We start from the raw sequence: 13,231 nt of genomic DNA, 5'->3' as shown, positions 1-13,231 counted from the left end.
CTAAGTGTCTCTAAAGTGTGGGATTTGTTTGGTTTGGCTGATTTCATGCATATATATAGGCTCTGGTTTGTCTTGGGAGATTTGATTAAATCAACAGGCATGGAAGACACCGGTCTTTTAAGTAATAATAGTAGTAGTAGTAATAATAATACAATAAAATCCTAACATGCCATTAATGATTACACTAAAACATTAATTAATGACTTTGACACTTAACCTTGCCAAAAAAACCAAAATTATAAAATAAACACAAAACTTCGGATTCATTTTTGGATGATGATTTCGGCCAGGCAACCCTACTTTGAGCCCATTAAGACCCTTCCTCACTATGACTTCGCTAGAAGTATTAAATCATATATTTGGGTCTAAATAGACGCCCTTTCGATGGTACAAATCCAGAAACTTATCACTCTCTCTTGGAACCTGGAAATTAGATTCACACATAGAGAGAAGAATCGGTTGCTGACTTTCTAGCTAAAGAAGGTTTATCTAAAAACTGTCCTTTAGATTCTTGCCCTCCCAAATTGCGTGTCTTAGTTGCTATTGAGTGTATGGAATTCAATCCCCTTGTTGATTAATGTCTAGTTGTTTCGGTTCTGCCCTCTTTAGTATAAAAATAAATAAATAAATATGCAATACGCATGACTCAATTTGCGTCTTTATATGTGTTTTGGGGTACACTTTCAGTGCCGTTGGGAACCTCTCCTACCCTTCCCATCCTCCTCTTTTTATAGCCATAGGATCAATACTACTTTCGGTTTTAATATAAGAACTAGTTTGACTTTTAATTTGATCTTAAATATAAGGTCTTAATCTACTTTGTCTTTTATATTTATTATTTTTCAAAAGTAATTCTTATAGTAGTTGTACATGTTAAAAAGTTTCATCAAACAGTAATTTTAACTAATACACATGATTAACAGGTTCTAGAAAAGATAACACATTTATTATAAATAATTAACTTAAATAATTTTTTAATCTCTTTAAATTAGTCAATTGGGTCTTATATTAAGAATTAGAGGTAGTATTTGAATGTTTAGGATTTAGTCTTTATAAAAGCATCATCAAAATATTAAATTATAAGTTTAAAAAATAATTAATAAATTTAAATGGCTAAATTTTGATATGAATAATATAATACTATAATAAAAAAATAAAAAAATATTTTATATAAAATCAAATTTGAACCATTCAAATATTAAATCTAAGGAACCAGTTTTGGTGCTCATCATAATGATAGCACCATGATGAAAACTGGTTCTGAGAAGAAAACTTCCGAAACGGCAAAGATGATTGCATGTGGAATATGTCTGTTTTCTCTCACCAGGCTAAGGGGAAAAGGATTACTTTGAGCTCAATGAACAAGATATTACATAACTCTCACAAAACCCAAATCCGCCATCCCTGACTACCACTTTACTTGAAAACCCAATTGGGCATTATTGCTTCGAATTCATTTCGAATAGGCTAGCTATAAATTAAACAATGTAAAACTCCTATAATGTGTGTGTATGGAGCTAGTTGATGAGCATTATAATACTCATAATAGTGATGAGTATTGAAACCACTTCCTATATTATATTCTGTCCCTTTTTTTAAAATAAAATACGATTATGGAGTATGACATTTTTTTATAAAAAATATTTAGAAATCATTGCAAATTTTATTCGTTGATTTTTCATCTTACGCTTATTTAATTACTTATATTATTCATATTGTTGTATTTAATTTGCACACATTCTTATGAAAGGTTCCATATAAATGAGAGTATTATCTCCAATTAATTTTAAACAACACTTAAAACACATAATTTGATCCTGTTATGAAAGAAAAAAACGGAGCAACGAGGAAGTCTGTCTATGTGAAATTGTGAATAAAACCCTGGCAAAAAAAAAAAAAACAAAAGAGAAATTGTGAATAAAACATGTTAGAAGATTTTGCAGAAGTAATCCCAAAAAAAAAAAAAACAAGAAAAAAGTAAGAGTTTGCAGAAGGCGGAATCATATTCCGTGGGCATTAATAATGCTGTCGCATTTATTAGTAAGGTCTGAACAGCCATAGTTGTTGATGGCTGAATAAATGATTCCATACGAATTTAAAGGGTGAAGAATTTGGTTGTGAATTGCGAGACCAATACCTTCTAGATTACTACGCCATAAAATTCCGCCATTTCTGACAAATTAATTAAATCTCCCTCCTCGTTAACAAGATCAGAAAACAATTGAAAGTGCATCCACGAAATGAAACCCAGCAACCCCAATTAATGAACAAAACCTCATCACCGAGCCACCGGTTAGCTAGCTCAAGTCCCTATAAATATGCGCCGTGTCTTGTCTCATGAACCATATCACTCTACTAGCTAAGCAAAACCAATATATAGTTGCCACACCTCCGATCCTCCATTGTCATCTGATCTCATTTTCTCAACATTCAAAGATATTCATAATAATGGGCGTTTTCACTTTCTCCGAAGAGAATATCTCTGCTGTTGCCCCTGCCACACTCTACAAGGCTCTGGTCTTTGATGGCGACAACCTCGTCCCTAAGGTCGTTGATGCCGTCCAGAGCATTGAGATCCTCCAAGGAACTGGTGCCGCTGGAACCATCAGAAGGATCAACTACCTCGAAGGTCCCATTTCTTTTTCTGTTTCTATGTCACTGAATAATAGCTTGAATCTGTTTAAGAATGTTTGGGTTTCAGGGATTATTTTAACGAGAAATGTGGTATTATATGCACGCACAGATGGAAAATTGCACTACGCGAAGCACAAGGTGGAGGCAGTAGACAAGGACAACTTTGTATACAACTACGCCTTGGTGGAGAGCGACATATTCCCTGAGACTTTGGAGAAGATCGCCGTCGAGACCAAGTTGGCGGCCGCCCCTAACGGCGGATCCGTCGTGAAGGTGACCGTCAACTACGTGACGAAAGGAGACGCCAAGCCCAGCGAAGAGGAGCTGAAGATTGGGAAGCAGAAGGGAGATGGACTCTTCAAGGCCGTTGAGGCTTACGTCTTGGCCAATCCCTCCTACAAACTGAATTATATGTAGCATTAAATAAGAGCAATATGGTTATCCCTATATATCAAAGCCTTCGTCACTAATAAGAGCTTCCATTTAAGGAAGTTTATGAGTTTATTAATTATCTTCAATGATATTATTATTCATTAGGTTTCGTCTGATTACTCCTTGTGTTTTGTGTCTTTTGTAATGGCTTGGAAATTGATATATGTCCTCTGTCGTCCTTTTTCTTGTGAAATATATAGATGTTTTTAATTTTGAGAAAGATTTTTGTTTTCTGGGTTTGGCTGATTTCATGCGCGCATACACACATATATGTATATAGGTTCTGGTGTATCTTGGGAGATCCAATTAAGTCCATATGTACGCTTCTACTACATAACAACAAAAATAGATCTAAATACCTAATGACTTAAACATTACTGCACTACAATTTCAATTTAAATCAAATCTAAATGTTGCATTTACAATTTTTAAATGCTACCTTTTGTAAAGTAGAAGTTGTTGAAGTGTTCAAATAATGTCCACAATTCATTCGATTATCTGGTGTCCACTTTAGTCACAAATTTTATTTAAGCAAAAAATTCTTTAACTTTATATAAAGTTTTTTTTGGTCCTTTAATTTTATAATTAAAGTGCCTTTTTAATACTTTAATATTATTAGTTTCACTGAAAAAATGTCGATGTTACAATTTTAAATATTAACAAAATATTCAAAGACATTAACATATTACTTTAAAATTAAGGAACTAAATTAAAATTTGACATAAAATTAGAGGACAAATTGTGCACTTTTTATCTTCCGTTTCATTATCACACTATTAAATCTGTTGCATTAAAGTCTCTCTCTCTCTATATATTGTGTTGGACATTGGCTCAAGTCTGTCCTTCATGCGCGCTGGACTACCTGATCTAAGAAAAGAGAGTCTCTCTTATAAAGAAAACCAATTACAAAGAGTAATAATTGATTGATTAGGAAATATTTGATCAAGCATTAAAGTCTTGATTAATTGAAAAAAAAAATCAATTAGACAGTGATTGTTGATCGAAGAATCGAAATATTATCCCGTAATAAATGAGGAAGATTGTGTTTCTGAAATAAGGGTCATCTTGATCATTTAGAGGTGTCTCAACTCATTTCTCTTCACCTTAACTTTTAAGCTTTTTGATTATCTTTTCTCCTTTATCTAATACATCTGCTATACCATTCTTATCAAGACTCAAGTAGTTGAGATATTGCGTGAGCAATCCGCATTACGACCCAAAACCAACCTGCTATGTTTTCTCTCCTCTCTCTAATTATTTTATCTATTTCCTTCTATATATGTGTATATAAACACACATGGAAAGGGGAGGCATATGCGTACATGATACAGTTATAATTAGCTAGAGTTTAGTGGAACTTGAAAGTTTTTGTTAGTTTCAATGAATATTATACAACCTCCCATTTTAAATATAAGATCCACTTATTATACTATAAAGTGGAGGTAGTTATAATATTAAAAAATGGATTTTACATATATTTCGGACGGGAGGTAATATATACGAGTATTAAAATTTGGGTGAGTGTGATGCATTCAATGTCTTAAAATATTTCCTGAATTCAATTACGGACCTCTAACTGAGTCCTACTTTATCTTTACACTAATAACACGCCACAGGGATTTGGAGAATGCACGGTTATATTAATTATGAAAAATTACCGACGTTCAGCAAAACTCGAAATGTCGCATTCTATAGGAATTTATGCAAAAATACGTAGACATTCAGCAAAGCAAATCTGATCGACTGACGTAAGACTTCAGACAAGTTAGACGCCTTCTAGATTGCATAACACCCAGTTCACAATGTTTGACCACTTTAAGTCAAACACTCTGGTCAAAGTTGAAACACAATTACAGAATTAAAGTACACACACGCACAGTGACCCCACAACCTCAAGCAATGAACAATTGCACCACCAAACCTCAGCTTGTTGGTGCCTATATAAGCGTACCGCATGTCCACGAACCAATATCCATAACTGCTAGCTAAGCATTATCTTCCATTGTCTTCTCAATATTCTTCTTCTAAACACACATAATCATAATGGGAGTTTTCACCTTCTCTGAAGAGAGCATTTCCGCTGTTGCTCCTGCCACACTCTACAAGGCTCTGGTCTTTGATGGCGACAACCTCATCCCTAAGGTTGTCGACGCCATCCAGAGCGTCGAAATCCTCGAAGGAACTGGTGCCGCTGGAACCACCAAGAAGATCAACTACCTCGAAGGTCCTATTTCTTTTTCTGTTTCTATATCACTGGAGTCTGAACAGTTAGTTTGAATCTGTTTATTTAAGAATGTTTGGGTTTGAGATATTTAATGAGAAATGTGGTATTATGTGTACGTACAGATGGACACTTGCACTACGCGAAGCACAAGGTGGACGCAGTAGACAAGGACAACTTTGTATACAACTACACCTTAGTGGAGAGCGACACTTTCCCTGAGACTTTGGAGAAGATCGCCGTCGAGACGAAGTTGGCGGCCGCCCCTAACGGAGGATCCGTCGTGAAGGTGACCGTCAACTACGTGACGAAGGGAGACGCCAAGCCCAGCGAAGAAGAGCTGAAGATTGGGAAGCAGAAGGGAGACGGACTCTTCAAGGCCGTTGAGGCTTACGTCCTGGCCAATCCCTCTTACAAGTGAATTCTCAAACATTAAAATAAGTATTTTAGATAATAAAATTGAGGTCCCCATAACCCCAAACCTTAATTAATAAGTACTCCCATGTGGTGCGAGTGATGTAAGTCCCGATATGGGGGTCCCCCTCTGTCAAATTTTTTTTTTTTGAATGAAAACTGGATTCAAAAGACCCTCTGTCAATTTATATACGGGTTATTAATTAGCTTGTTGGTAAGATTAAGGTTTTTTCTTTTTTATTATTATCTGATCTTTTGGGCTGTCATTTGCGCGTGTTTCTTCCAAATTCTTAAGGAATCAGACAATGTTTTGGAATTTTCTGATGCTGTCATTATGAGGAGAGCTGATATTTAGTAAAATGTGGCTTTTATTATACTTTCTTGACTTTGCTTTTATATAAGTTTTTACGTGTCAAGTTGTGATCTGGCTCATTATTCTTCACCTGTTCTTTTTCTCCCCAACAACCCAATTGAAGCCTAAATTTCTGCATCCCAGAAAGTGACATAAAGTTAAACATTTTAACCAAGAAGGTCGGTCAATGTGTTTGCCCCCATTCCTTTTTTTTTTTTTTTTATGAACATTGATAATACAAAGCCTGGCTATAAATATATTTTTAGATGATAACAGGCTAACAGCAAATGACAGTAATTAAATTTTTAGACGTAATATAAAGATCTCTAATTTTTTAAAACTAAATTACAAATAAAATGAATTATTAACCGTCGTTACTAAAATTCATTATCCTGATTCGTACTATTACATTTATCCATTGTATACAGAATTTCATAAATTTCGACCTAACATCTATATAGAGTAAAATATGGGAAGAATTATAATAAGGTCACAAGTAAAGAAAACAATTGAAAAACAAGTTACAGAGATTGTCATTCTTACTATAGGACTTGTCATTATAGGCTGTTGAGGTTGTTATTAGGACTTTTTTATAATTATTTATCTTTTGTGAGACTTGATTGTAATTCTCTCTAAATATATCATGGAAACTTCCAAATGGAGGGCTAATATAAAATCTCGAGAGCCTGCCACTTCATTGTAAGGAGATATGGAAAAGAAAAATATCTTTATTGTTACCTATACTACCTTTTTTTTTTTTGAAAAAATGTATTACTCCTTTCCATCTTTTTATAAGATCCTGTCATAACTATCTTTATTTGGGGTCCATTAATACTTTTGACCTGATAATATAAAAAAATAAATAATATATTAAAAAAATAAGTTGTCATCTCATTAAAAAAAAATTTCGGTGCCAACTTAAATGTTACTTAAAGGAAAGATGACAAATAAATACTTGCTGAATTTTAAAATGATAAATAAATGATTTTGACCTGTCAAAATTATTACAAAAATAATCAGCATAATCTATTTATCTTTTTAATAGGTATTTTTTTGTTATTTTCCTTACTTAAATCTAAACCAATTAATTGTGATGGATTTTAATTTTTTTAAAAAAATTATATCTAAAATTTATCTTGATTTAAATTTTAATATCAATCAAACACATCTTAAAAAATTAAAGTTGGTAAAAAGAGTTGTCATACATTATAAACATCCAAACAAGAACTTGCAGACACATGGACAAGATCACATGGAACAAGTTGAAGAGTGGGATGGGTGTGGACTGTGGACATGTGAAAAAGAAAGGCTTAGGCAGTTAGCTCAGGCCGAAAAAGAAGGGCTTAGCCGCTTAGGTAGGTATTTAGGCTTGTTTGGTTCCACGGAAGGAAGGAGAGAGGAAGAAAAATCATGGTTTTGTTGGGTTGGAAGGGAGGGGAAGAGAAGAGAGATTTCTTATTGGTTCATAAGAAGAGAAGATGGGAGGTAATTATAAATTGATAAATATATTCTTATCTCTATATTTAGACTGATTTATTTTTTATTACAATATTTATATCAAAATTATTATTTCTTAATTTATCAATTTAAAAAAAAATCCTCACTTACATGTGATAAAAAATGATAAAACTAAAAAAAATTAGAAAATATGATAAAATTTTAATATTCTATCTCATTAATTTTATAAATATATGTATTATATATATGATATGTATATATTATATAATTATAACATGCACGTTATGATATGTATGTATATATGCATGTTATATGAGATTATAATACATACACGCTATGATATATAATTATAATACACACATGTTATGATATGTATATATTAATATGTATGATGTGTATATATTATAAATTATAATATTATATTATCATTATCAAACATTATTAGTAGTTAAAAAGAGAAATAAGTGAAAAAATACTTTTAATAAGATAGATAAACTTGGAATATTAAAAAGTTGGTATGGGTAGTTTGGTCAATATTAGACATAATATTTTTCTCTCCTTCAAAAAACTCCAAATTTAGAAGAAACATGGGGAGAGGAGGAGAGCACTAAAAAACAAATTTTTTCCCTCTTCTCCTATCTATTTTTTTCCAACCAAACACACTCATTCCCTCCCCTCACCTCAACAACCTTCTGACCAAACAGAGCCTTAGGTGGTAATCTTGACGGTGGGATCCACTGCCCTTTAATTTCTATTTTATATTACGATCGCATCGTCTTCGGTTTTGAACAAGTCCACACGTATTTTTTTTCCCTCACCATGAATTTTATCATATCGAATTATCGATAAAGAGTGTGCCTCGCTTTCAGTTTGATTTTAAAGTATGAAAATTCATCAACCACGATGTCCTCCTATTTTTAATTAAAAAGATGTTTAGGCGAATATCACATTATAGTTTTAAAAGTAATTTTATAGTATACGAAGTAAATATATGGAGATGTTTGTTTCAATTTGCAAAAAAAACTTTTTAAAAACACTTTCTTTATTATTCAAATACATCCTAAGTCTTAATTATTAAACTGATTTTGATTTTAAATATAAGACTTATTTTTTTATATTTATTAATTTTTTTAAATTATTCCTATTGATATTCTCTGATTATAATCAAGTAGAAGATGAATAAGAGTATTAAGAAAGATGATTATGATATTTAAAAAAATATGTCATATTTCTTAAAATTAATTAACTTATTTAACTTTCTTAATTTAATCAAATTAGTTAAATAAATCTTATATTAATTATACTAGAGGAGTATATATCATAAACAAGAATAAATCAATTAATTAGCTGATTATGTGCATTATTTTACATCAACAGCCTTGCTTTTTCTTTTTTTTAAGATCAACAGCCTTGCTTTTGAAGAAAGGAAAAAACATAAAAAGCAGACTGAAGTCAAATGAAATGATGTTATACTTGAAGGGTAATTAAACCAACTATTTCGAATAATATGTTAAGGCTGCAGATTACGAGCTACTTTTTTAGTCTTTAATATAAAATCTTATTTGATTTTTATGTTGGTTCTAAATATAAAATCTCGATCCACTTTATCTTTTATATTTATGTATTTTTTTCTAAGATAGTCCTTCTAATAATAGTAGTTTTAGTCAATATAATTATTAGTAAGGATAGTTTAAGAAAGACAGCACCTATTTATTACAAATAACTAACTTAATTTATTTCTTAATCTCCTCAAATTAGTCAATTGGGTTTTATAATTAGGACCGAAAATAATATCATTTAGTACATAAAATTGTCTTGATTATGTTTTTCAGCTATGAAATCTTGAGATGGGATTGGAATCGGATGACATAATATAATGCTCCCTCCCACCCTTAATATAATAACTAGTTAAAAAGTTAGATTTAGTTTTAAATATAATATTTCATCCCATTTTATCTTATATTTATACATTTATCATATTCTTCTAAATTAATATACTTAATTTATAGATGATATATAATTAATATAATATTATATAGGAATATTTTAAAAAGATCAATATATTATTAATAAACTAATTTATTTAATTCTTTTTAATCTACACAAACTCGATGCTTAAATTACTGGGAACGAGCCAGCCCATGTGCTATTGGCTGATTCACACACACACATAGTGCTTATATATGAATATTATTTAAATTATATTGGCGAGGGTTCAGTATCAGACAAAAATGTCACATAATTTCACGTGTCACGTTCACTTTATCTTTTTGCATCAAAGTCGGGCAAAGGACAGAATAAAATGCATGCTCAGTTTACAATGAGGGTGGCTATGAATATTAAATGGAAAAGAATTTGGCACCAATAAAATATTGTGCACTTTGGAAATACGAGATGATATTAAATTTAACAACAATGAATGGCTTAATGCTATCAAAGTCTTTCGTGAATTAAGTTTTTTTTCCTTTACAATTTGAAATTATAATAATATACCTAATATATTAATATAAAATTAGTGCATCCCGACAAAAGCACCTAAACAACTTTACTGAAAGGAAATAAAAAGTAAGAAAAGGAAAGCAAAGACTAATTAACGCAAGTGACGGATGTGGAAATGAAATGTGGCGTGGTGGAAGTCAAGATTTACATTTTGAATATATTAAGAAAAGGGACAAAAATATAAAACTAGAAAAAATAAGAATAAAAATTGATCTTTTATATTTTAATAACAAAAAATAGAAAAATGGATTAAAAAAGTTAAAGAGGCATGCTGCTCACATTTTTTTCCCCTCTTGGAAGTGGAATCCTTGGTGCCTTTACTTTAGCAATTGGGCACATATTTTTTTCCTCTAAAAATCGCTTAAAATAAAAAATAGTTATAAAAAAAGTATTTATAAAATAATTATTTATACAAGAGAGTCTAGGTACTTCCTCTAGAAGATGTATTGCTTTTTCAAACCCGCCTTCTTTGACTAATTCATCAGTTTTCTTTGAAATCAGGGCCATTCGCGTCTTCCTTTAACGCCATCAAATATTTAAAGACCAGGGAGAGCAGGACACCGAAATTCTTTTTTTTTTTTAATAACCATCTAATACTCACTACAGATCTCCATTTAAGTATTATTGAGCATAATTATAAATCGAATTCTCCTAAAATATTTTTTCCATGTAAAATTCCCTTTTACTTAATACTCCCTTTTGATTCCATTTGATTACAGGGCATAGAAAAAATATTTTTTCATATAAGTTATCTTATTGAATTTATTATATAAAGGTATAATTTTATCTAATTTATTGTTCTTACTTAGTTAGGCTTCTTTATTAACTATATATATTAGATAGAAATGAAATCAAAAAATTATTTTTTAATAAAATATGTTGGAAGTGCTTTATAAATATAATATGAGGAATATATAAATACTAATCATTGTTCCAATTACTCCTCTGTCCATTTTTATAAGGAACTTTGAACTCCGTTGCGTTAATAAAAAAAGTTATTAAAGATAATAAATGGATAGAAATTAAAAGTTCTTTTCCAAAATATGAGAGAGAGTACAAGAAAGAGAATAATAAAATTATTATAATAAAAAAATTATGAAAAAGAAAGAATGTGTGATGAAAAGAGATGATAGTTGGGAAATAAAATAATAAATAGAACATTTAGATAAGTATTAATGAGAATAAAATATAAAATTTATTATAAAACTTTAAACAACTTATAATATTGTTTATATTTAGAAATAAAAAAGAAATGATAGTTATTGCTTACAAAGGAATACTTGATAATATATTTAAAGCACTCCAATTACTTAGCTACACTTGACTTGAGCTGACGAAGCACACCGATGAGCAAGTGTGGCTATAAATAGAAGTTTCCACTCTGCCAAAAAACCACACCTATCCATCCGCTTCTCCTATACTTCCTTCTTCATTTTCATTTATATAGTCTTCATCTTCTTCTTCGTCTTCAAGTTCATCAGAATCATGGGAGTTTTCTCATACGAGCACGAGCACACCTCCACTTTACCTCCCCCTAAGCTTTTCAAAGCTTTCACTAAAGATTCCGATGAGCTCATCCCTAAGGCCGTCGAGCCCATCCAGAGCGTCGAAAACGTCGAGGGAACCGGAGGCCCCGGCACCGTCAAGAAGCTCACCATCCTTGAAGGTAATATTATAGATTAATTCCACTCTCAACTTCTTCTGGTCATCACCAAACTTAGATCAGTACTATATATCCAGACTTAATTATCATTGTCTTCGATATTCATTGGATCAATAAGATTTTAACGATCACTTATTCAGAAGATTTCCAAAATCAAAAACTTGACGAATAAAACATTCCACCATGCCGGCCGGAGCTCCCTCTGTGAGACCTAATAATATTCAAATTTAAATCAGTCGATGACATCAGAAGAAACAAAAATCTTAGATCGAATCGAAAGAGGTTGAAGTGAAGTTGATGATGGATGGATATATATGTGCAGGAGGGAAGACCCATCATGTGTTGCACAAAGTAGAAGCAGTGGACGAAGCTAGCTTTGTATACAATTACAGTATAGTGGAAGCGAGCGATTTGCCGGAGACGGTGGAGAAGATCTCGGTGGAGACGAAGCTGGTGGAGGGTCCGAATGGAGGAGCCGTCGCAAAGATCAGTGTGAAGTACTTCACCAAAGGCGATGCTCAGCCGAGCGAAGAGGAACTCAAGACCGGCAAAGCCAAGGGCGATGCTCTCTTCAAGGCCATCGAAGCTTACCTCCTGGCTCACCCTGAATACAGTTAAATTAAGTTAATCACTTAATTATGCCTTTGATCTGGCTCTTAATTAAGGTTTTGTGTGGTGCTGCTTTGCGTCGGTTGGTTTGTGTTCTGCGATCAAGGCTATGTGACATGGCCTTTGTAATTTGATGAAAAGCTTGAGTTTGTCTCCGTGTTTGGTATTGATAATAAGGTTGCATCTAAAATCTATATATATATATATATATATATATATATATATTGAGGAATATATATTTCAGGATTGGATGTTTCTCAATCGTGTTTAGCCGATTCACTTACACTATTACTTGCTCATTTTGTTTGAGGAAAAGACGAACGAAGTTTCACCAGGAATTAATACATATATTTTTCGGTTCTAAATATAAGATTTCTTGTAGTGTAAATTTACACTATAAAAAGAGTCTTATATTTAGGACCGGAAAAGTATATATATATTTTATGTAATGAGAGAGGATTTATGCATTCTTGACCAATTATATGTAGATGTAAATGTGTTAACTTTGAAAATAAACTCATGGAAATGACAATATTTTGAATATTTAGAGCAAAGAATGTGAAATATAAATATTTATATAGTTGAGAACATGATACTGTATGCTAGCTAGAGTAATATTGTTCGCTACAGTTATGTTTCAATAATGTTGTTTGTACTGCACTTTTATCCCCCAAAAAATGTACAAGGGAATATTACCGGAATCAAGGGATTACCAACTCAAAAAGTGACATTTAGAAAAGTCATGTAAATGGTTTAATTAGTTAACCCACCTAGATATAACAACTCGCGGTGGGTCAATTACTTATTCAGTACTCCTTTTAAAGTTAATCTTGTATCTGCAGTTACCAACCACTTGTGCAAGTGGGTCTGCACCTAATAATTAACACAAATTTTAGGTGTCGCCATACGCACCCCATATAATTAAGTTCATTGATTAACCCCCCGGGGG

General features: G+C 31.8%; 2 protein-coding genes across 2 annotated transcripts; both read left to right on the top strand.

Moving 5' to 3' along the window:
* Window positions 1-2,287: 2,287 nt before the first annotated feature.
* Window positions 2,288-3,051, top strand: LOC114715949 (class-10 pathogenesis-related protein 1-like). Its single transcript, XM_028900869.1, has 2 exons — window positions 2,288-2,629; window positions 2,744-3,051. The coding sequence occupies exons 1-2, from the start codon at window positions 2,338-2,340 to the stop codon at window positions 3,049-3,051; spliced, it is 600 nt and encodes a 199-aa protein (XP_028756702.1). The 5' UTR covers window positions 2,288-2,337.
* Window positions 3,052-5,094: 2,043 nt separating this feature from the next.
* On the top strand, window positions 5,095-12,525 carry LOC114715940 (class-10 pathogenesis-related protein 1-like). The gene is made up of 3 exons (XM_028900859.1): window positions 5,095-5,290; window positions 5,413-5,674; window positions 11,994-12,525. The coding sequence occupies exons 1-3, from the start codon at window positions 5,110-5,112 to the stop codon at window positions 12,289-12,291; spliced, it is 741 nt and encodes a 246-aa protein (XP_028756692.1). The 5' UTR covers window positions 5,095-5,109; the 3' UTR covers window positions 12,292-12,525.
* The last annotated feature ends 706 nt before the right edge of the window (window positions 12,526-13,231 follow it).

This window comes from Neltuma alba, unplaced genomic scaffold (assembly GCF_004799145.2).
Source record: "Neltuma alba isolate B1F8T4 unplaced genomic scaffold, ASM479914v2 tig00011620_pilon, whole genome shotgun sequence".
NCBI classification, from domain to species: domain Eukaryota; kingdom Viridiplantae; phylum Streptophyta; class Magnoliopsida; order Fabales; family Fabaceae; genus Neltuma; species Neltuma alba.
The sequence above is the reverse complement of the archived record's forward strand: the minus strand, read 5'-3'. Positions and strand labels throughout refer to the sequence as shown.